At 46.1% G+C, this 25,512-nt stretch overlaps 1 protein-coding gene across 1 annotated transcript in view; it reads right to left on the minus strand.

Annotated features, from left to right (window-relative positions):
- LOC310782407 (kinesin-like protein KIF26A) overlaps positions 1-25,512 on the minus strand; it is a gene marked incomplete at both ends in the record, with an annotated part of 63,162 nt that overhangs the window by 32,414 nt on the left and 5,236 nt on the right. The window contains 4 exons of the mRNA XM_083643067.1: positions 12,932-13,014; positions 17,623-17,877; positions 18,486-18,656; positions 19,955-20,506. Of these exons, the coding sequence (XP_083499193.1) occupies positions 12,932-13,014; positions 17,623-17,877; positions 18,486-18,656; positions 19,955-20,506 (1,061 nt within the window). The remainder of the gene's footprint in view (positions 1-12,931; positions 13,015-17,622; positions 17,878-18,485; positions 18,657-19,954; positions 20,507-25,512) is intronic.

Genomic DNA, 25,512 nt, shown 5'->3' on the forward strand with positions numbered 1-25,512 from the left:
CACTGTCTGTTTTACCTGCTCACTAGTACTGTACTGTCACAGGAAGTGTCAACACAATAGGAAGTAACTAGCTGACCCCTGTAGTGTGTTGGAACATAAGGTGAATAGTGGGCCAGTATAGCCAGCATCAACTGAAATGACCTTTATCAGTATAGTCTGGGCACAAACTGCAGCATTGCACCCTTTCAAGGTGAATGTGTGTGTGTGTGTGTGTGTGTTGTGTGTGTGTGGGTGTTGTGTGTGTGCGTGTCGCTAAGATGCTGACATTAACAGTTCGGTACCGCCAATGGAGTGTTGATATATAGAAACAAATAACAAAGGAAAAGAGAGAGAGAGCGAGAGAGAGAAGAGAAGGAGAGAAGCAGAAACAAGGCAGAGAAGGATTGAGAAAGTGAGAGAGAGAGAGGATATAACAGACACAGAACAGGAATAAACCGTCCGATATTTGACATGGTCCACCAACCACGAAATCGTACAAATCAAGGGATTTTTTCCCTTCATATTACGCAAGTTTAGATGTTTATTAAGAACACACTCAATATAACCAACAACAGTTGTAGGATCACTAAATACTGTGTGTTCAGGGAAACCAAAACCAAACTTGTTCACCAACTTTCAGGGCATTTGTTTCTGAACGTTTTAGGAGTAGGTCTGTGGTCATCAAGGCCAGGCGGATCTTGGTGCAGCAGCACGGAGATGTGACCTTCGCGCTCCTCGGGCGAGTGGGCGATCCAGCGGAGCACGGCCTCGAACGCTGTGCTCTACCGCCTCACGTCCTGTCCCAGGATGTGCGTCAGCTGCTCCAGAGAGAGTTCCAGGAACTCTTCAGAGTTCAAAGCGTGCCAGGATGAAGAGAAAGGCCTGGCGCCTCAGGTCCAGGCAGTAGTAGAAGTCCACGAAATTAAAGATACCGATGCCGCACCTCCAGGAAGTCACAGCAGGAGTGTACGATGCCCATTAAGCCGAGGTAGTCCGCTGCTATCAACAGCTCCTGTACGTTGCCCTCGCTCACCGGGACAGAGCGGGTGTAGGCGTACTCTATGAGGAGACGCATCATGTCTGTCGACACGGGGCCAGCGATGTCGTAGATGTTGTCCTGGGACGTCCTGCCTTGGGTGAAGAGCGTGGAAGTATTGGCTGCAGGTGCAGAGGACGACCTTGTCGACGTTGAATTCAATATCATCCACTCTGATCACCGCGTTACACAGTGGCGACAACATTGAGCCTTCGTCTTGTTCATTCATTTTGATCAACAAACCTGGATCAATAGATTATTTGCTGGTACCTATGATTTACTCAATTCATTGAGGTCTGGATGATTTCGTCCTACTAGAGGTGACACCGTCTTACCGGTCCTAATTATTGCCTCAGCAGGGAAGGATTTATGACATCACTGATGATGTCACAATGTCAAGTGACGGTGATGTCACAATTTCCAGTGAACTGATGTCAACTAATGATGCCTCTTAGGGCGTGGCCACACTGATCCGTGGTGTCTGTCCGCGTGCGTTCATTTTCAAGTAGGGCTGCAACTAATGATTATTTTGATACTCGATTAATCTGTCGATTGTGATATTAGGCCTTCTCACAGAGCCATTGTGACAGCACCAGATATGATAGACATCAGTGATGTCACTCAAGAATTGTGATGCCATGAGTTATTTATGATGGACACTGATGATGTCATCATAATAATAACGAAACCCAGCGAGGAGGGAATTCACAGACACACAGACAGACGCATCAGCAATGATAGACATCAGTGATGTCACTCGAGAATTGAGAATTGATTTGCTTGAGGCTGCAGGGTTTAAGATAGCTTCATGGTGTTCTGTATGGGGTACCGTACCTGCCATATCATTAAATAAATAAATAAATAAATAAATAAGCAGATAAATACATGTATATGTACTTATCTGCTTAAATGTATTGGGGGTTAAGATAGCTTCATGGTGTTCTGATCACTGGTTGTGTAATATGAGGAATGTGCACTATGTCTATTTTGTATAGCTGTGATTTTGTATGCTGTTGATAGTGTGTATAGGTTGTTTGTTTTTATTTGTGCTACGATGGAGGCAGTTATGCGTGCAACATTTCAGTGGAAGACAGATGTCCCCATGGGGACGATACAGTGTATTGTATTTCCCTCAGTCTGGATTGATTCCAGCAGTAAAGCGATGCCCTCTACAGGCTGGACTGCTCCCCTGCCTGCAGTGACTCAGTCAAAGTCACACACCCTCTTCCGGGTTAGGCATACGATGCAAGGGATTTCCCGCCATTAATTTGTCATTTTCTGTCATAAAATGTTCATAAAAATCACAACCAGGTGAGAAGTAAGTAGTGCAGATCTGTCTGTCATAAATCACTGATCACATCACATCTATCTATTAGGGGTGGGAATCACCAGATGCCCACGATACGATACTAAAACGATACTTGAGTCACGATATGATAGTATTGCAATATATTGAATATTGCGATATTTTGATATATTGTCTAACTCCTTTTCCTACCTTTTCCTTGACCTCACCGGAAGTAAAACATGCAGTTTTTTTGTTTTGTTTTTGCCCCACACATAGGCTACATTATTAGGCTTCTCTGGACTCAATACGCCACTGCAGGCGCAGACTGCAACATCGGGCGCTTTGGGCAGATGCCCGGTGGGTGGCCTGGCAAAAAAAAAAAAAGTACTGTATATCGATAATTGGCGTCCAAATATCGATACAATATCGATCCCCCCCCCCTTCCCCCTACTATCTATATATAAATTTGGCATTGTGGACTTTGTCTGTTTGTTTCAAGAATTTTGGCCGGCCACAGTTATGCCGTTTTACGTGTTATTGGGCTGAAACTTTCAGGAAGTGTAAAGAGCATCCATGCGTGTGACGGATTTTTTAATTAGGGCAGATTAAATGCTTTAAGGCTGAGGCTATAGTTCAGTGATGATGTCAACAGTGATGTCATCAGTCTGAGGCTATATAAGTGATGGGAGTATTCACCAGAGACCGTAAGAGACTAACAGGAAGTATACAATCGGAGGTTCTGATTGTATTAACACTTCCTGTGACTCATAAACCTAGTCTGACACATGTGAGTTAAACTTGACCAGGTGAGTCAGGCTAGTTTGAGCAGGTAAAAAAACAGCCAGAGTTTTGAACAGGAAGTCGCGATACAATGGGTCAAGTGGGCGGGGCTGCATAAGGTATATAAGTAGGGTCGTCGGTCACATTGCTGCTGTTTGGCCAGACAGGCTTCATTAGATAAATCTTTCTTTCTTTTTCTGTGTGGACTTTTTACTGGACTCTGTGTTGTTTGTTGTTTGTTTGCTGACATTCATTGACTGCATTAGCTAGCTAACATAGCCTGTGTTGTTAGCACACAGGCATAGCTTTGGAATGGCTGAACGCAATGAGGAAGTTACCTCATTGGTAATAAAAAAAACACTGTGAACAATTGATTTTTTCCCCAAACTTACAGGTTGGACCTTTAAATCAAACCGGTTAAAGCTCCTACACCGGACCGGTGACCCAACTCTGTTGGATAGAGAGCCTGTGAAACTGTGATGGCTGTCTATTGAATTTCAATATATCGTCTCATCCCTGTACTGCTCACACCCACCTGCTCAGCCCTGTAGGGCAGACAGTGGTGGGAGAGGTAGAGGTAAACAGCCAGACAGACGCACAGCCAGACAGGGAAACATGCATCAGTAGGTTATCAATAGCTTCAATATCTTCTGTTCAGAGATGCTCACAAGTCATTTCTAAGTCCAAGTTAGAGTCCAAGTCAAGTCTCAAGTGTCTTTGAGTGTTCTATCATCTGCTGCATGTCAGGCGGTCTGCTTAGAACACTGCTAAAACTAGGCCATGCCACAACAATCCAACATTCTCCAACAGGTGGCAGTTGTTGGGGAATGTTTGATTTGTGATTCATAGCTAAACACGGACAAACAAAGATTGAATAATGTTGAATCTGACCAAGCACGATCCGACCTTCCGTCGGAAGGTCAGATCGCGACGCGAATAAATGACTATATGTATTTTTTCACCCCGAATCGAAAGCCGCCATCCCTGAGTCTCTACGAGTTACAGTTGTGGAGATACGTCCGTCCTGCCTGCAGGACTACAGGAGAGAGATAGAGGGCAGTGGGGGGTTGGGGGTTTCAAGTCACTGACCAAACACTCTATTTCAGTGATTGCTGTCAGAATAGAGTCATTTAACACTTATTCTAAACCAAAAACATCACTGAATGCAGCTTTAATAAAAATAAACAAAAATTTTGATTGATGACACATCCATACTCACAGTTCTTTCCAATCCATTATCGGGTCAAAGTTCTTTGCCATGGAGTGGATCCGGGTCCAAACTTGTTCTCTTGCTTATTCATCCTTGTTTTATTCCATTGACCCAACATGTGCCGGTGCAGCGGTGGTGGTGGTGGTGGTGGTGGATGGGGGTATGGGGTGTTGAACTCGGGGGTCTACAGCGGTAAAATGTGTCTCTCGGTGCTCGTTCTCTAGCTCCCATTGAGGTTTCCGCTCATGTGGGATTTGGACGAAGCATGGCGGCGACCGGATCGACGCTCTTGCCAGGTAGAATCTCTCCAGGTGGTCCTAGCAGGAAGTGGCACCGCGGAGGTTTTCGGGGATAGCGAGTCAAGTGTGAAATTGTGATGAAGCATTATCCAGAAAAACGAAGAGTGGCTGGCGGAGAGGTTCAGAGAGACGCAGGGATTTCGCGAAAAGTTTGGGTCAATTCAGAACCGCTACGTATCCAACTATGAAATATCCAACACTTTTCCCTTCACATGGTAATATCCATCTGTCCAGCAGTGTCCTCTGCTTTTGAATGTGTCAAAACGAAGCCGTCTGAACAGAGGACTTCCTCAGGTATTCCGAGAGTTCTCAAAAAGCATTCCGAGGTTCCTTAGTTAGGAACTGAACTACATGATAGTTCAGTTCCTCAGTCTAAAAACACATCTTATTCTGCCATCAAGCGTCCAGTGGAATCTCTTAAAGTGTTTATGTATCCATAAACTATCCATCCATCAGTATCTTCTGTCCCAAACGTAACATCCAGATCGATTCCAAAGTCCGTTCCTCTCTCTTCTTCCTTATATTCTCTCATTTCCTACAGTAGCCTACCATCTTCTACTTCTCAATGCCTTGCTGCTCCTTCTCTCACACACTTACCTCTCCCTATCATGATCCTTCTCCTTTTCTCGCCTACCTCCTCCCATATTCTCTCGCTTTCCCTGTCTGTCTCTTTTCACCTTCTCTTGTTCTATCTGTCTTCTCCTCTCCCTATACTTCTGTTTCCTCTCCCTATACCCTTTGATCTCCTACTTTTCGTTTCCTACCATATTATCTCTATTTAGCCATCATTCTTTCTGCTTTCCTCTACCTTTTCTACCTCTCTTTCTACTCTACCTCTCCATGTTCCTTCTCCCTATATCATTTCCTACCTACCTACCTACCTACCTACCTACCTACTTACCTACCTACCTACCTACCTGGGTCTCTCATTACCTATCATTCTCTTTCTTCTTTCCTCTACCTTCTCGTCTTGTTCTACCTCTCTTCCCCGCTCCCTCTTCACGTCACCCTATACTGTACTTCAGTTTCTCCACTCTGGACCCTTTCCCCACCTTCTAGTAGGGATGCACCGATATGAACATTTTGGTAAGTTCCGATATTAACATTGCTGTTATGGCCGATGACCGATTTTTACCCATGTCAATATGATCTGTATAAAAACAAGTTTCTATGATGATCACATTTTGTGCATACTGAAAAAAACAAACATGACTGTGAATTATTTACAAAACCTTCTGCAAAGCCCATACGTCAAAGATTTACCTCAAATTTTGGCCGATACGTAAAACCGATATTAACATTGCCGTTACTTTGCTCATCGGACGATACCTTAAAACAATACGATACCGTTACGATTGCCGATATTTCGTGCATCCCTACCTTCTACCTTTTGTTTCCTCTCCCTCTCTCGCTCTCCTGCAGTAAAGCAATGCCTTCACTCCCTCTGTCTCTAACTCCAGCAGAGAGAGAGCTAGAGAGAGGGAGAGAGAGAGAGAGAGAGAGGGATGAAGTGAAGGAGAGCGTGAAGGGACGGAGGTAAAGAAAAGGGGGAAGAGAGATTAAAGGACAGGATTCCTCTCTGCCTGTTGTTGCCGGGAGACACTGGCGGCTCTCCAGCCTTCCCTCCCTCCGGCTGTCCGTCTGCCTCGCTCTATCTCTCTCGCTCACCTTCCCTCACACTCTCTGCCTGCCTCGTTCGCCCTCCTCTCTCTCTCGCTCACCTTCCCTCACACTCTCTGCCTGCCTCGTTCGCCCTCCTCACACTCTCTGCCTGCCTTGTTCGCCCTCCTCTCTCTCTCGCTCACCCTCCTCAAACTCTCTGCCTGCTCGTTCACCCTCCTCTCTCTCTCTCACTCACCTGCCCTCACACTCTCTGCCTGCCTCGTTCGCCCTCCTCACACTCTCTGCCTGCCTCGTTCGCCCTCCTCACACTCTCTGCCTGCCTCGTTCGCCCTCCTCACACTCTCTGCCTGCCTCGTTCGCCCTCCTCACACTCTCTGCCTGCCTCGTTCGCCCTCCTCACACTCTCTGCCTGCCTCGTTCGCCCTCCTCTCTCACCTTGCTGCACACTCACTGCCTGCCTTGTTCGCCCTCCTCTCTCTCTCGCTCACCTTCCCTCACACTCTCTGCCTGCCTTATTCGCCCTCCTCACACTCTCTGCCTGCTTCGTTCGCCCTCCTCACTCTCTGCCTGCCTCGTTCGCCCTCCTCTCTCACCTTCCCGCACTCTCTGCCTGCCTCGTTCGCCCTCCTCTCTCTCTGTCACTCCCTCACCTTCCCTCACACTATGCCTGCCTCGTTCGCCCTCCTCTCTCTCTCGCTCACCTTCCCTCACACTCTGCCTGCCTCGCTCGCCCTCCTCTCGCTTGCTCTCTCTTCATAGCCCCGCCCAGCACCATGTCAGTACACAGCTGCCGCGGAAACTGCTGTTGATCGCCCGTTTGCTCCCCTCTCTCTCTCTCCGTCTGACATGTGCACACACATCTAGTGTGCTCTCTCCTGCTCTTACATACACACTGTTATACTGTCTCTCTCACACACATAGTGTCTCTCTCTCTCTCACACACACACACACACACACACACAGTCTCTCACTGGCACACGCACACAAATGCACGCATGCACGCACGCACACACACACACACACACACACACACACACACACACTACATGAATACTTCATGAGATGAGACGCCCCCTCTTCTCCCTCTACTGCTTCAAAGAGACTCGCTTTGGTGCACTTGTGTGTGGATGTGCACGCGCGCGCACGTGTGTGTGTGTATGGAATTATATCCCTATGCATGTGTGTGTGTGTGTGCATGCACGTGTGTGTGTGTGTGTGTGTGTGTGTGTGCATGTTTGTGTGTGTATGTGTGTGTGCACGTCTTAACCTTGTTGCAAAGCTCCAACCACCACAGAGCTCATCTGAAACAACAGATTCCAGACTGCAGGTGTCACAGGTAACCACAGAGACTGCTTGACCGAATGGATAATAATAATAATAATAATAATACAGTAGTAATAGTAATAATAGTAATAATGATGATAATAATCTTTGAAGAAGCTAAATTAATTAACCGTCAATTACAGATTTCAGTAGTTTGATTTCCCTGCAAAATTGCATGTTAAAACAATACTGTTTAGTAGACTTCGAAATCCTGGATGTGGGATTTTCCAAACAACACTGGGCAAAACCTTCTTCCTAATTTTTCAATGCCACTGGACGCCACCTTTTTTGTCATCTTTCGACACTACAAGACCGTCTCCAAGAACGTTGTTATGGTTTCGGTTAAACAACTCAATCAACGTTTTTAAGGTTGGAGAAATAGGATTGGATTAAGCGTAATAAAGAGCATGGTGCCTGTTAGGTAGAGCCCAAAAAAACACAAACTAAATAGGTGTCTTGCGGGGAAAACATGGCGGCGCTGAGTGTTCTCTGCTCCTTCAGTGCCGAAATGCATTCTGGGAAGTGTTGAATTATCATACCAGAGGGTCAAAATGATCATTGCAAATACGATAATTATCGTACAAATACGATAATTATCGTACAAATACGATAATTATCGTACGTCTGGTGTTTTGGAAAGTTTTCTGCTGTACACATTGACTGTATATTATTATTATAGTAAGTACATTAGCCCAAGTGTATACATATATACTGTATACTGTAAATATATATACTGTATATATATATATATAAAGTATATATATATTATATATATATATACTGTATATATACTGTTTATAAAACGGCTCTCTCAAATCAAGCAATCTGATTGGTTCACAGCCATTGTATAAATACCGTAACCCACTCTCATAACCCATGGCCATGGGTTATGAGTTGCCATGGCAACTCTCTTACTAAAAGGCTTTGGTTACCTCAAATGACAATGTAGAAAAAACAAAATGGCGGAGACAGCTGTCAGATCCTTGTGAATCGATCTTCGCTTATAACTTTACTAATACTTCGCAGAAAATTATGTTTTGTACAAGAATAGACGCGGGCTAATGTCTTCTTTGCAAAAAAAAGGCTGTTAACCCCGCATTTAACCCCGTAACGTTAGTTGGTGTCGGGCTTTGCAGAAAGCACTCAGCTTCTCAGCAAGCGCTGAGAATGCAGCGCTGCGCTCGAGCTGCGTGTCGGGCTTTGCAGAAAGCTCTCAGCTTCTCAGCAAGCGCCAGGATTGGCCAATGTCAACTTCAGTCTCCAGAACGATCCAATCAAATCACCCGCACGTCTATCTTCTTGCTAGAGGTCCCGCCTTACAGTAGTGTTTCAACTGACTCTATCAGAATGCCATGCCAGTCGGACTTATAGTATTATTATTATTATTATATCGAGCTGCGTGTGTTGTGGCATATATCCCGCTGCTCAGCAGTTATCCCACTCGGCCTGCGGCCTCGTGGGATAACAGCTGATCAGCGGGATATATTTGCCACAACACACTGGCTCTCATGCTATATTGCTTAAATATATAATACTATAATAATACAATATAATAATAATACAAGCATTTAAACAGAAGAGTTGATGCCACTTTGTCCTGACGTAGTAGGAGCTACTAACGCTTTTCAGTACAAATGTGTGGCTATTAGGGGTGTCACGATACACTCAGTTCACGATACGATACGTATCACGATACTGGGTTCACGATAACGATACGATACGATACGATTTTAACAATATTTTTTTAAACTTGAATAATGACAATATATGACTGGAAAAGTAGTATTTTATTTGAAATGCACAAATACAAAACATGCTGTTGTGGGAAATTGTTATTACAATAACAACTAGAAAAAACATGAGATTGGAGATAAGGCTTATCTTGAAATAGAATGAGTTACACCGTCACTTAGATTTACTTTGAACTAAAAGGTTTCTCAGCAGTATAAATTCTCATTATGCATCTTCAGTTTTTCTTCAAACTCAAACAACAAGACTTTTCTTAGTCTATTTTTTATGCATCTTCAGTTTTTCCTGTCAAGTAAACAGTTTTGCCAGAAACTCAATTGAATGGTTTCTCTCCTGTATAACTTCTCATGTGTCTCTTCAGAGACTTGTTCAACTGAACTACTTTCCACACATTGAACTTCAACAAACAAAGACGTTTCTTTGTCTACTTTTGAAGATTTTTTTTTTTTTTTTTTTTTTTTTTCACGATATGAGATTTCATCTCAACGATACATATCGTGACGTTTTACTATCGCGAAATTTCGTGGGACGATATATTGTGACACCCCTAGTGGCTATAGACGGTTTTCACCAGAGCGCAACCCCACAGCACTTCCTTTTTCTCAGCATTCGGCAAACTGCAGAAATATTCACTCAACATCGTTACTTTTGTTTTCGCTGCTCAGCTGTGTAGACGGTTTCACAGAATGGTCAGTCCTGCACTTGAATGTTTTTTTTTCTTTTATGTCCATAGCAAACACTGCAACAGGAAGTGAGCAGGGGTTCAATTTAGAATGTTTTTGTTGTCAAGTTAAAACCGTCTATAGGCTCGACTCGTGCCAATGGAAAAGCCATAGCCATATGGGTCTGCTGCTATGCGTCTTCAGCTCTGACTTTCCCCCAAAATGGACTGAATGTCAAATACTGCTGTGCCAGTAAGGAGGCTAAAGTTGCCCCAAAGTGGGTTTCTGGCATTTGGCCCATAAGCTTGTGTATAATGACTTCCTGGACAGCACTGTCTCGCTGCTAAACCCAGGACTAAACCCAGGACTAAACCCAGGACAGCACAGAGCGATCCGAGGGATTAGCTTGCATCACATCCTGCTGTCTGTGTTTCACAACTGCAATAATGCACCAAAATGTGACGACGGCAGCTCATGAGCATGACAGGATCTGAAGCCAGGTTTGAGAAGTCACAAGTGCTGCTGACTTTCAAAAGTGACAGGACAGGCGTTCGGGTACCCAGCAAGCAAAATTACGCCATGATAACATTGTGATGACATCTTTCAGTGACGTCCAGGACGTGGCCAAATCACAGCCGGTTTGGGGGATGATTTAGACGTCTACGCGGGAACGTCAAGCTGACGTCGAAATATGACCGTTACCATGAATGGGCATGTTCACTTATTCTGCTATGTACACAGTGTATATTCAGCAGCTTTATACATAAAGATATAATTATGTCCAGATTAACAATTTATGCTACATTTTCAAAAAATATAATACCGCCCTGAGTGGGATTTTTACGGGACGGCTATTCTACCACTATGCTACCTGTTCGCTGAAATTATCTGCTGTACGTTGGAGTAATATAGCCTACGGTTTCAAAACATGGACCCCTTGTTCTTTTTATACTGGTATAACATCCATGGAGTCGGGACATTTTTAATAAAAACGAAAGCTAATTTAATTCAAACCTTAATCTGGAAGAATCATTGAGGGTTCCCTCAGAATTTACAAGTGTCTCCACCAGCCTATAACGCTTGTTTACCCAGTGCTCCTGCACACGCAGGCTATACGAGACATGAATATAGCCTATACCGTAGGATTATGGCAAAAATGTTGGCGTTAAGTCTCGGACATCACAGTGTAACCGTCTACAATCTGTGTAAGCAGAACCCCGAAACACATTGCAGACAATTGCAGGATTCCCCCACAATTCATCTCCTCGTAGTCCCACCTCCACGAATAAATCAGCGTTTGTTAATCAGCGCAGATTGTCCACATGCAAGTGCTGATGACTCGGATTTTGGATAAATAGCCCAGACTGAGAAATACGTGATTGATTGCAACCATTTAGTTATCCTCATGGATATTTCCATGGTGACTGGTGAGTGAAATTACAGTAGTTGGATAGTGATTATGTAAGGGTTAATGCACGACGAGGTGTCCATTATCACTTTTTAAGGGACGACGCAAGAAGCGTGAACAGGTCCGAGGTGCCAGCCGAGGACCGGTTGCTTCCGCGAAGTCCCACCTCTCACAGGCGAACCAGAGCGCGGTTTTTAGTCCGCACCAGAGTTCGAGTAGGAGCGTTCACACCGACCCTATGGACTGTACTAAAGGGGAAAGGTCCGATAGACCGGACTAAACAAGGCTGGTGTGAACCCGCCCTAAATTGGCACATTCAGTCCTCAACTTTCCACCGTGAGAGCCGATGTGTGGTGAGCATTCTGGCGCAAACTGGCTAATGTGCATCACCCAGGTGGGTGCTACACATCGGGGGTGGATGAGTTGAGTTCCCTGCCCCTCCCTCCCCTGATATGTGAAGCGCTTTGAGTGTCTTGAAAGGCGCTATATGAATCCAATCAATTATTAAATACAGTTTGAAAATCTCATTGATCCAACAGACAGAAAGACAGACAGACAGACAGACAGACAGACAGACAGACAGACAGACAGACAGACAGACGGAGATAGATAGATAGATAGATACAGTAGATAGATAGATAGATAGATAGATAGATAGATAGATAGATAGATAGATAGATAGATAGATAATGTGTGTAACATCGCCCAGATTCCGATGCTGCATATTAGTTTTGCCTGGGAACAGCATAAAAGATATAACTTTGCAGGGAGAGCAGAGACCTGTTGGTTCTGACAGCTGCAGCCGGTCCAACCGGGTAAAAATAGAAAATCTGCCAATTAGAGGGAGCTCAACGCAGGGCGTGGAAGCAGCAGCGCCGCTCCTCTAACCTCCACACGTCTCATTTAATGGTCGGGGCTGGTTCTGGTTCTGGTGACACATCTACAGTGTTGCTGCTCTGTCTTCCACACGCCATCTACAACTTTCAGCCGGTCGTCCTGGATGATCACACTATATTCAGGTGGAGCAAAAACCAAGTCCCAGCCTTCCGCTCTGGAGGAAAAAAATTAAGCCAACGTGGAAGTACCAATCTGCAGTTCCTCAAATGGCCACTTGAGGATGGCTTCAAAAGGGAGTAATTTCCCCATTTACTCCCATGTTAAAATGCCAGAAGCAGAAATAAACATTACAGACTTGTTCAAAAAAACCGGTTTTGGTCTTTTTAGCATTCGTCGAGCCCCGTACTGTAACAGCTTTGCACACATGGGTATTGATGATATCTGAACATGTTGACCAAGTTTAATCATGATTGGACAATCAGCTATGGAAAGATAACAATTTAGCTGACACGTCCTATCACAATTTGAAAATCAATCAATCAATCAGTTGGTTAATTAATAAATGTAATAATAATAATTAAAAAACTAATAGTTATAAAAAAAAATCCAAAAAGACAACTTGCACGGCTTGGTCCATAGATGACCAATTTCTGGTGCTCGACCAATGTAAAAATGTTAAGAATGTGTTTTTCAAAAGGATGATGATGATGATGATGATGATGATGATGATGGCTGACCTGATGAAGAAGGCGGCAGTGGCAGATGGGGGCGGGGCCGTTTGCGTGGCGATGCTGTGAGCCGCCGGCCTGGACAGGAAGACCTGAGGCCAACCAGAGAGAGGGACAGAGAGAGAGACCGACAGAGAGAGAGAGAGACAGAGAGAAAGGGATAGAGAGAGGGAGAGACAGACAGACAGAGAGAGAGAGAGGGACAGAGAGAGAGAGAGAGAGAGAGAGACAGAGAGAGAGGGACAGAGAGAGAGAGAAAGACAGACAGAGAGAGAGGGACAGAGAGAGAGAAAGGGGGAGAAAGAGAGAGACTGAGCTGATAGGAAACACTGTGCTGCGTCAGTCCCAGAGGACGAAAGCCAGCGTCACACAGCAGGAAATGAGCTGTGGCAAACATGGCTGCCGTTAGCTTGATGCTCCATTAGCTGCAGGAGGAGGAAGCTCGGGATGAGGAGCTCGTTAACTAATTAGCTCTGCTCATTAGCCCGCCTGCTGCCACCCAGAGGTCCCATTTTGTACAATTACATTTTGGCTGTAGTCAAGAACTGATGGCTTGTCTGGTTCACTGTCGCTAACGATGACTCAGCACACTGTGCTGTTTGGATCTGAAATAAATTAACACAAACTCTAAGTGAAGAAATCAGCCCCTGCTGTTAGATAGTTTCTCTTGTTTCCAATTAGTGTTAATTTGTCAGCTATTTATTTATGTATTTATTATTATGTGTCAAATGTCCTTGTTAGTTTTTCATATTTGGTCAACCTCGTCTGTTTTTGTTGAGTCAAGTTTTAATCTGATCTTATTTTAGTCTCATCTTAGTTAAAGATGTAACTATAGTTTCTTTATCATTTCCAAACTCATTGGAACAATCTGTTAATCGCTATTATGGAATGGTATTAAGGTTTGATCGTGCAATACAGACACAGATTTAACTGTTTAACTTCTTCTTCATCTCTTCTGATTGGATCTCCCCAATTCGTCCCTCCCTAACATTTTAGTCTAATTTTTATTTGTTGAAGATCTTTTCAATAGATTTCTCCAAGTTTTTGTCATCATGACATTTTCCCTAGTGAAAATAGGTATTCGACGGACATTTAGTTTTCCTCAAGGAAATTAACACAGCTTCCAATGCAAATCAACTTGTTTGAAAATGTTTGTAGAATCAAGATCATGGTCACCCTAAAAACCTACAATCCGCTATCGACAGCAGTGCAGTGATCTGCCATAAGGTTTTTGCACACCATGTCCGTATTCTTTGTCAGAAATTGACGTACATTTTGAAATAAGTACGACCTCATGCACACATGTTTACACACCGACTGCGAAACTTTCATCCGTCATTAAAGTTTGTAGAACAGGTTAGATTTTCAGTCAAAAGCCTTTTGCTGGTTGACCCGCCTGTGTTTTCAGATGACAGATTAAAAAACGCATAAGAAAAATGTTTTTACGTAAATACTGACGTTTGGTCAGGAGTCAGGACCACTTTGGCGTCATTGAAAGCTGTAGTAAATAACACTTCTGTACGCAGTACTGTCTAACTTCTGTTGTTATCAACTGTTATTGCTAATAATAAACAGCCTGGCTAGAGCTAGGCTGGAACACGATCAAATCGGGTGTGACGTCATTCGACTGGGATAGTTCCCAGCTCCATTACCTCTGCACTGCAGACCTTCATGCCTTATGCTTGGTTCACACCACAAGCATCTCTCGTAACGGACAAGCCCCGTCTTTTATTGTCACACGAACACCACAATACATGCATGCGGCCACAACACACTCATGCTGACGGTGGCCAGTGAAAAGTGTCCTCTGCATTTAACCCATCCAGGCATGTCCTTTCCTCCGAGGGGCAGGCCAGGAGCAGTGGTCGCTTTCTCGTACAGCGCCCGGGGACCAACTTCGGATGTTGTCATCACTGGTCGGATGACGATGACGATCTGATCTTCTGCATGTTTTTAGTGGGGGGGTTATATACGGAGGAACCCCCTGGGGGGTACGGGGAGAACATGCAAACTCCACACAGAGAGAAGGGCCCTTACGACGAGATAACCCACCTGGGCAGTAGGCACTGAGGATATGGGGGGGGAACACAACCACAGCGCTCACAGTGTCCCAGGCGAGAATCGAACCCAGGACCTTCCAAGGTCCTGTGAGGCGACAGCGCTTACCACTGCTCCACCATACCCCCATCTCGTATCTCAGAAGTATCTCAGAAGGAGCGCTGAAGCAGTGCTTCACGGAAGCTTCCAGCAGGAGCCTTGCCATTCTCACCAGGAGCACTCTGTTTTGCTCCACGCCTCGTTCTGTTTTGCCCGCGGCGCGGCGCTGCGCTGCCCCCGCTCACAACTTACATTGACGTCACGCCTGGCTGCTTGCGTGCTTGAAAAATAGACCATAAGCTGAAACTAACTATCGCTGCAGCGTACGCGCGGCGTCGCACGTGTTCACTCACGCTGCGTTGCTTCAGCGTAGCATCGGCGTATGGTATGTTTGGGCTGTTAAGGCCGTTTTAAAGGTGTTCCCTCAGTCGACATGACACCATTCGACAAGTTATTTCCATGTTGTGCAGACAGTCTGGACCAGTTTGTCCTGGTTCTGTCAGAACAGGGTCAGTCTCTCTCCTCTCTCAGGCTCAGATCCCTATGGAAGCGCATCGCATGCAGAACTGTAAAAAAAGAACTGCTTCAGCAAATTATATTGTGGCCAGCTTCACAGAACTCTCCGCCTTCTCTCCTTTCCCATGTCGTGAGCTACGTCTGATTGGGATGATTGACAGGTGGGCACACGTGTCGCAATGTCGCCAGAATAAAATGTCGGATTCTGCAATCCACGGATACGTAGCACATCACGTTAGTGAAACGAAAATACGTTGCAGATCACGTTTCTATCGTGTATTGTTGCATAGCAACGTTATCGGGTCTGCTATTGAAATAGTGCGGTGGCCAGTAAGGGTGTTGTTGTGGTCGGGGTGGATGGAGGGCGTAAACACTTGCTTTTCACACCAGAGGGCCGCGTGTTCAAGTCCCAGCGGGTTCCAAGTCTACATTTCAACTGTAAGTCACATTAAACATTTTTGTTATTTAAGCCTAACGCAAACCATAACCTTAACCAAGTTTTAAAATGTACGTACGTGTCCCTGGTGTGCAGACACACGTAAGATGCCAAGGCTTTATTCTGATGACTATTGAACTCTACAGAACCAAGCTCCTCATTTTGTAACACTGTGTGAGTGATGAGTTCCTCTGTTGGAGACGCTCAGGCAGCAGCAGCTTGTTGCCGGTCGGATGGTCGGCAGATTCTCATCGTGTTTGGTTCCAGACTTCTTGGCTCTTGGCAGAATAATTAGCCTCCAGCCACCTGTTAGACGCAGAGACGTTTCCTCCATCCTGCTCTGAAGGATCAGACCTGATGATCACACTGAAATATGAGAAATGACCATGACCTCAGTCTTACGTTCTGGTCGGCACGTAACGATTTTGAGTGCTAGAAACTAGCAAAGATAACGTTTGCCCTTTCACTGGAGCGTGAGATATGGTCCCCAGTGTTTTCAGACTATTCAACCGTAAGTCACATTTGTATTTAAGAAAAGCATTTCTCTAACCTTAACCAAGTTGTTTTAGTTGACTAACCATGAAGGTCTTTGCACACAGTCCGCCCCCACCCCCCGCACGTGTTTTCTTAATCTGTCATCTGAAAACACAAACGAAACAGCTCGCAAAATTGCGGAAAACGCAGAAAATCGAACCCGTTCCGAAAACTTGAATGACGGACAGACGTTTCCGAGTCAGTGTGTGAACATGAGTGACATGAGGTCGTAGCTATTTTAAAACGCGCGACAATTTCGGACAAAACATTCGGACTTAACCCGTAACACAAGCTGCTGGGTACGTTCTCGCCGTGTCGAAAAATGAGGAAAAAAGGGAGTGGGAGTTGGGAGAGAGATAACAGCTGCTGCTCCTCCTCCTCACAGCAGCAGTCTGCTCCACTGCAGCACACACACAGTATATTTACATTCCCGTTAAAGGGAAGCTAACCGTGGGAAGTCACAGCTAGCGTCCTCGTTAAAGGGAAGCTAACCGTGGGAAGTGACAGCTAGCTTCCTCGTTAAGCCTCTCGCTGAGACAGACGCCAGCTCCAGTTTGGATCTCACTCAGAGAGACATGTTTTCCTGCTCCGTGTCCCCCCCTCTGTCTCTCGCTGCTGGTGACACGTACGGAGCTTTGAAACACGCGTGTTCGATGCCGCCGTGTGTAACATGTTGCTATTTTGGTGCGAGAGATTCCTCAGAGATCAAAGGGCGACGGGAGACTGCAGTGGTTTGGGGCTGAGGGGAAATAATGAGGCCGATGATGAAGATGTTGGTGATGAAGACATTTTTATTGTTCTGGTTTTGATTGTTCTTAGTATTCTTAGTATTAGTAGTTCTCTGTATTTCCTGCTAGGACTACATTTTTCACATGCCAATTGCCTGTTATACAGTAGCTGTTATACATCTCTGTCCATATCGGCTAGCTCACTTGGCTCTGTGCTCCGACGACCATAACTAAACATTATGGATATGATTTTGATTGTGATATTAAAGGTAAAGTAGGCTAATGATGTTAAACAGAGGGTGGGGGTTATGGGGGTTTGGTAGAGTCGTGCGTTGTGGGTGGGCTGGTTAGGCCACACCCCCTCCCTCGCCAGTCGATGCCCTTCTTACCGTCGTATGGCGTTGCGGCGTCGCGGCACAGGAAACCCTCCAGACTCCCTCCAGGTAGTGCTGGGCACCCAGAACCACGCCCCCTCCCGGCCCAGAGGCTCCGCCCTCTCCCGGCCCACAGGCCCCGCCCCCTCCCAGGTAGGAGCTGTGGACCCAACCGGGCTCGTCATACAAGCCTCGGCGGCGCTGCTGCTTTGCCGGCAGCTCCTCCTCCAGGAACACAGCGTGGGGGGCTGGGCCTGGGGTACGGTGGCCCTGAGGGTCAAAACACCACATTTCAGAAAACACAAGATTTCACAAAACAAATTAACATTTCACAAAACACATTTCATAAAACAAATTTCACAAAACAACAGCAAAAGATTTAAAAAAAAACATTTTTCACAGGAAATGGAAAAGGTAGGCCCTCTATTCCTCGTTGCTGATTGGAAGTATTCGTTGTCACTCAAGGTAACAGGAAGCGGGAGCAGAGCAATGGCTGTATCAAAAAGTATATATGCAGCATTTATAGTTAACAATGGCACATAATATGGGATTTTACATTATTTTGACATCAAACAATATGGGTGTTCGCTTATTGAATTTGACTATTAAATACAAATTGGTTCCAAACAGAATTTATACATGTTTAAAATATGATGCTTTTATTTTGAAGGCTAATCGCCCAAACCGGAAGTGTTATTTTCTCTTAATTTGAAACAGTGGAACACATCTCTCTGCTCTGGTTCCGCTTCCTGTTACATCCAATCAGTAACCTACCTACCTACCTTTTCCGTTTTGTGCGGCCGAAATGTTGAATTGTTTTATCTTTTGCCGTTGTGTTTTCTGAAATTGCATTGTTTTGACCCTCAGGGCCACCGTACCGGCGCCATCTTGCTGTCGCCCAGCGCATGATGGAGTGCCAGGTGCTTCAGCTGCTGGGGGGCGGAGCCACAGTGCTCGCAGCGGGCGTGTGCAGCTGCAAAATGCCGACCGCGCCGGGGACACTGGAGCCGCTGGAGCTTATCCAATAGGAAGGCAGCGTAGGCTGGATCCTGCAGAGACAGAGAGGGGCGGGGTTAAGTCCAAGTCAAGTCCATGTCATCAAGTCTCATGTCTAAATGTACAACAGCAAGTCAAGTCAGAAAAAATCAAGAGTCCAGTATCAATTTAATATCTTAAATAAAGCTAAATATCCAATGTGGTTTTAATAGGATAAAAACTTGCTAAGAGCATCATGAGTTTGATAATAATTTTCAACTTCAACAAATTTAATCATTCCATACAAAAAAGAACAAATCTCATAACTTTCAATCTAAGTAATTTACACAGCATCCAGTTCCATTGTATTGGAGAGAAGGCAGACAATGGCACCTTCTTTTGTTATATCCAAAACTCAGAAACTCACACCAAAACGATTTATTGGAGAAATAGCACCACAGGTAAGAGGAAAAATATGGATTTTTGATTTCCAAAATTAACAAGCGATTAACAAGCTAAGTGTGCGTTGCATGTGTGCACACACACACACACACACACACACACAAACACACACACACGTGCGCACAGACACACCAGCCACAGACCGTCTCAAGCTCTCCTACCGTAGGGGACATCAGGTGCTCTACTGACTGCTGCTATAGCTATCGCTAACTCTGGTTCTGAAAGTGGGGTCTGGGGACCCCCACGCGTCCTTGAAGGGGTTACAGGAGGTCCCAAGCAAAAAGGGGGATGATTTATAATTTCATTATAATTCCATCCATAAGTAACACAGTGACAGAATGTATGACTATGTTGGTCTGGTCATGGGTTTCATACACTTTCTGTAATAAAACATCTAAAGAGGAAACATCTTATCAGATGGGGGTCTGTTGTCTAATTTGGGTCAGTTTAGGGGTCCAACTGAGATGAAAAAGTTTGAGGACCAGTGGGCTAACGAACCCTCCTGACAAACGATGGGAGGCCCTCACCACTCAATGATAGCAGGCTGACTGTCACAACTTCCAAAACCATCAGTATTCTTGTGTCCATGCATAAATGCATTATGCACTTATTATCTCAATTAAATGTATTGAAGTTTTGGAAATAATCATATCCACACATATTGGTTGCACTGGCAACTGTGGCATGTCATATAGCGGGCTGGACTATTGCCATGGGTGGAGTGTCCTTCTAGTCTGTGACTGACTGTTGTTGTCTGGGTCAGGAACGTGTGTGTGTGTGTGTGTGTGTGTGTGGTGTGTGGTGTGTGTGTGTGTGTGTGTGTGTGTGTGTGTGTGTGTGTGTGTGTGTGCGCGTGCGTGCAGCAGATGCCTGCAGTCTGGCGGGGGCTCGGAGGACTTGACCGGCTGACTTTGGTGAAGTTTGGAAAGGAAGTCAGCAGAGCCGATCCGGTCGAATATTGACGTGTGGTCCAGGCACTGTGGAGACGTGTGGTCCAGGCGCTGTGGAGACGTGTGGTCCAGGCGCTGTGGAGACGTGTGGTCCAGGCGGTGTGGAGACGGTGTGGTCCAGGCACTGTGGAGACGTGTGGTCCAGGCTCTGTGGAGACGTGTGGTCCAGGCGCTGTGGAGACGTGTTGTCCAGGCACTGGGGAGACGTGTGGTCCAGGCGCTGTGGAGACGTGTGGTCCAGGCAGACGCTGTGGAGACGTGTGGTCCAGGCACTGTGGAGACGTGTGGTCCAGGCGCTGTGGAGACGTGTGGTCCAGGCGCTGTGGAGACGTGTGGTCCAGGTGCTGTGGAGACGTGTGGTCCAGGCGCTGTGGAGATGTGTGGTCCAGGTGCTGTGGAGACGTGTGGTCCAGGCACTGTGGAGACGTGTGGTCCAGGCGCTGTGGAGACGTGTGGTCCAGGTGCTGTGGAGACGTGTGGTCCAGGCGCTGTGGAGACGTGTGGTCCAGGCGCTGTGGAGACGTGTGGTCCAGGCGCTGTGGAGACGTATGGTGCTCCTCCTGACCTCAGCGTCACGCCTTGCCGCTCCTGAATGACACCCCCACCCCCACCCGCGGGTGTCAGTGTGGATCAGGCCGAGAGAGACAGCAGGCGGTCTGCAGGATAGTGACAGCTCTTTGAAGGGAGCCGGATATTGACCCTTGAGGGAAATTTGATTTCACAGTTCGGCCTCACATAAGTACATAAATAGATGAAATACCTAGATGCATATATATATGTATATATAAATATATATATATACACATTATGACCCGCACACAACATGTAACACACCTACATTCAGCGTCTTTGTACCTTGTTCAGTGCCTCCATGGCAGATGGCACAAAGCTCTTTTTGAAGCGGGCTCATTTCCAGGTCAGAGACCTGTTAGCTGTGGCCAGATGGAAGGAGTGAGAAGAGTGACTTGAGGGGGTGTGAGGGGTCTTGCTCTATGCTGAGTGCTCTGCGTGTTGCTGGAGGGCTTTCTTATTGAGCTCCGAGAGGTTCTGGGTGGGGAGTCCAATGAGTTTTGAGGCATTATGTGTGATCAGTGAGTTTGTGCATGGCTGTTAGCATGGTGAAGAAGCAGGGTGAGCAGTAGAGCAGGAGGAGTTGTGGATGTTAGCATGGTGAAGAAGCAGGGTGAGCAGTACAGTAGGAGGGGTTGTGGATGTTAGCATGGTGAAGAAGCAGGGTGAGCAGTACAGTAGGATGGGTTGTGGATGTTAGCATGGTGAAGAAGCAGGGTGAGCAGTAGAGCAGGAGGGGTTAGATGTTAGCATGGTGAATAAGCAGGGTGAGCAGTAGAGTAGGATGGGTTGTGGATGTTAGCATGGTGAAGAAGCAGGGTGAGCAGTAGAGCAGGAGGGGTTAGATGTTAGCATGGTGAAGAAGCAGGGTGAGCAGTAGAGTAGGAGGGGTTGTGGATGTTAGCATGGTGAAGAAGCAGGGTGAGCAGTAGAGTAGGAGGGGTTGGATGTTAGCATGGTGAAGAAGCAGGGTGAGCAGTAGAGTAGGAGGGGTTGGATGTTAGCATGGTGAAGAAGCAGGGTGAGCAGTAGAGTAGGAGGGGTTGGATGTTAGCATGGTGAAGAAGCAGGGTGAGCAGTAGAGTAGGAGGGGTTGGATGTTAGCATGGTGAAGAAGCAGGGTGAGCAGTAGAGTAGGAGGGGTTGGATGTTAGCATGGTGAAGAAGCAGGGTGAGCAGTAGAGCAGGAGGGGTTGGATGTTAGCATGGTGAAGAAGCAGGGTGAGCAGTAGAGCAGGAGGGGTTGGATGTTAGCATGGTGAAGAAGCAGGGTGAGCAGTAGAGTAGGAGGGGTTGGATGTTAGCATGGTGAAGAAGCAGGGTGAGCAGTAGAGTAGGAGGGGTTGGATGTTAGCATGGTGAAGAAGCAGGGTGAGCAGTAGAGCAGGAGGGGTTGGATGTTAGCATGGTGAAGAAGCAGGGTGAGCAGTAGATTATGAGGGGTTGGATGTTAGCATGGTGAAGAAGCAGGGTGAGCAGTAGAGTAGGAGGGGTTGGATGTTAGCATGGTGAAGAAGCAGGGTGAGCAGTAGAGTAGGATGGGTTGTGGATGTTAGCATGGTGAAGAAGCAGGGTGAGCAGTAGAGTAGGATGGGTTGTGGATGTTAGCATGGTGAAGAAGCAGGGTGAGCAGTAGAGTATAGGATGGGTTGGATGTTAGCATGGTGAAGAAGCAGGGTGAGCAGTAGAGCAGGATGGGTTGGATGTTAGCATGGTGAAGAAGCAGGGTGAGCAGTAGATCAGGATTGGGTTGTGGATGTTAGCATGGTGAAGAAGCAGGGTGAGCAGTAGAGTAGGAGGGGTTGGATGTTAGCATGGTGAAGAAGCAGGGTGAGCAGTAGAGTAGGAGGGGTTGGATGTTAGCATGGTGAAGAAGCAGGGTGAGCAGTAGAGCAGGAGGGGTTGGATGTTAGCATGGTGAAGAAGCAGGGTGAGCAGTAGAGCAGGAGGGGTTGGATGTTAGCATGGTGAAGAAGCAGGGTGAGCAGTAGATTATGAGGGGTTGGATGTTAGCATGGTGAAGAAGCAGGGTGAGCAGTAGAGCAGGAGGGGTTGGATGTTAGCATGGTGAAGAAGCAGGGTGAGCAGTAGAGTAGGATGGGTTGTGGATGTTAGCATGGTGAAGAAGCAGGGTGAGCAGTAGATTATGAGGGGTTGGATGTTAGCATGGTGAAGAAGCAGGGTGAGCAGTAGAGTAGGAGGGGTTGGATGTTAGCATGGTGAAGAAGCAGGGTGAGCAGTAGAGTAGGATGGGTTGTGGATGTTAGCATGGTGAAGAAGCAGGGTGAGCAGTAGAGTAGGATGGGTTGTGGATGTTAGCATGGTGAAGAAGCAGGGTGAGCAGTAGAGTATAGGATGGGTTGGATGTTAGCATGGTGAAGAAGCAGGGTGAGCAGTAGAGCAGGATGGGTTGGATGTTAGCATGGTGAAGAAGCAGGGTGAGCAGTAGAGCAGGATGGGTTGGATGTTAGCATGGTGAAGAAGCAGGGTGAGCAGTAGAGTAGGATGGGTTGGATGTTAGCATGGTGAAGAAGCAGGGTGAGCAGTAGAGTAGGAGGGGTTGGATGTTAGCATGGTGAAGAAGCAGGGTGAGCAGTAGATCAGGAGGGGTTGTGGATGTTAGCATGGTGAAGAAGCAGGGTGAGCAGTAGAGCAGGAGGGGTTGGATGTTAGCATGGTGAAGAAGCAGGGTGAGCAGTAGAGTAGGAGGGGTTGTGGATGTTAGCATGGTGAAGAAGCAGGGTGAGCAGTAGAGTAGGAGGGGTTGGATGATGCTGTTATACAGTGGTGACAGGTGAGGTGCGACAGAGAGTGCTCTATGTAGTTGGCGTTTGGCAGAGAGTCTGGCTGCGTTTTTGGATGTCAGTGGTGTGTTGATCAAAACTGAGTTTATTGTCCAGGGTGAGTCCAAGTAGAATATATATTATTAAAATGACTCAAGTAAGAGTAAAGGTATAGCATTACAGTCCTATAAAAATACTTAAAAAGTACAGATCCTCAAAAAACTACTCAACTACTTGCACTTGAGTACTACAAACCTCTGGTCATCAGTGAATGATGTCATCAGTGATGTCATTCAGTGAGTGATCGGAGACAAGTTATCGTTCCCTTACTGCAGAATGCAAACAACACGAGTTAAGATGGATGTGGTCCAACAGGTGTGAGCAGAGCGATGTCCAGCCTGCTGTAGTTTGCTCTGCTCTCTCTCTGCTTGTGATTAATGAGATCATTTTGGCTCGGGGAGGCAACGGAGCGAGTTCACCACCTTCAGCAGTACCAAACGCACTTTAAAGAGTAATTAGCATTCAGAACTCTTTCACCCAGGGAGGGAAATTAACGTGTTGATGAATGCGAGTGTCGAGCGGGACAAATCAAATCGTGCAAAAATCAATTTTCTTCCAGCAGAATGAGAATGATTTGAGCGCGGGCAGAGGGTGCTGGGCTCTGCGCTCGCGTTAACGTGTATTTCCACACAGCCTGAAGGCGCTGTTAGCACGCAGGCTAGCCCGCTCGCTTCCAGAGGAGAGGAACATTCCTCATTCTCTAACACACAGGAGGGACTGTGCCGAGTCAAATGTGCTGCGCAGATGAAGACAAATGAGAAACACACACGATCCGCTGTTCCTCCAGCGTTCAGTCACATACAGCTGTATGGATTATGAGCAGGACTAATATGAGGCATCATGTATTAAGTCTGTTCTTACTTTTGCTCTCATTTGCTGTTTGGGCAACAACCTAAATCAAGAGACAGAAGAACCTGCTCAACCTAAATCAAGAGACAGAAGAACCTGCTCAACCTAAATCAAGAGACAGAAGAACCTGCTCAATGGAGTTGTGAAAGTGTGCGCTGAAATCACAGGCATTGACTAGGGGTGTCAAAAATAATCGATTATAAGATGCATCGCGATGCGGACGTGCACGATTCTGCATCGATTCACAAATGTCAAAAATCGATTATTAAAAAATATATATATAATCAAATAAAATATAATGGAAGTACATGCAGTTGTTTATTTTAATTATGGATCATAATGCAATTCCAAATGCACTTTTATTTTAAAAGTAGCCACACACAGTGAGAAAAAAGAAAGTGAGAAAAAATAAATCATGTATTGCGGAAAAAAGTGATGCATCGATTTAAGATGCATCGAGATGCATCGATAATCGTAATCGAATCGAATCGTAGCCCTCTGAATCGTAATCGAATGGAATCGTGAGGCCAGTGAAGATTCACAGCCCTAGCATTGACCTAAATGTTCTTAGTCACATTTATCAGAAAAGAGGGACCAAGAAAGCTCAGGACATTCCTCAGGAGGAGCTCCTTCCTGCATCCTCTTTTGGCTGAGTTTAGCCTCTTTCCCTCTGGACGCAGGTTCAGCCTCCCAAAATGTAGCAGGAACAGATTCCATCACTCTTTTGTCCCTGAGGCAATCTGTAGATTGAATATCTAGGCTGCAGATTTAGCTGTGCAGAGCCAAGCCCCAAGGAATAGCACCGGGCTGTGAAGCCATTTGAACATGGTGGCGAAGCCCTGTATTGCAAGTCACGTGACACCATGCAGCCCAAAAAGGAAAATTCCCATCCACTTGCATGGGGACCAGGGTTCCAGTTATAACTATGGGGGCCCCCCAACTTTGGTGGCGGCACCGCCGGAGAAAATTTGGACGCGTTTTTTTTCCGGCAACGCCCAAAGGGTGCTTTTTTGCTCAAATTGTGGCCGTTTGAAGCCAGATTAAAGGAATATCTCATTTTATATTAACATTAGGATTAGACTGTTGTGTGATGTCATTATTCAGTCTTACTCTTAAAGGATGGGTTTTCCGTGGGGAATATGAATATATATTAAATCTCACGCCCCTAAGGTTTTCGAATCCGTTGAAATTCTTGAAATTGGAGCTTCACTCCCAGAGATATCAAGCATCTCTCACATATTTTTTGGGCCAGCCGA

Source organism: Poromitra crassiceps (genome assembly GCF_964638095.1).
Source record: "Poromitra crassiceps genome assembly, chromosome: 9".
Classification (NCBI taxonomy): Eukaryota; Metazoa; Chordata; class Actinopteri; order Beryciformes; family Melamphaidae; genus Poromitra; species Poromitra crassiceps.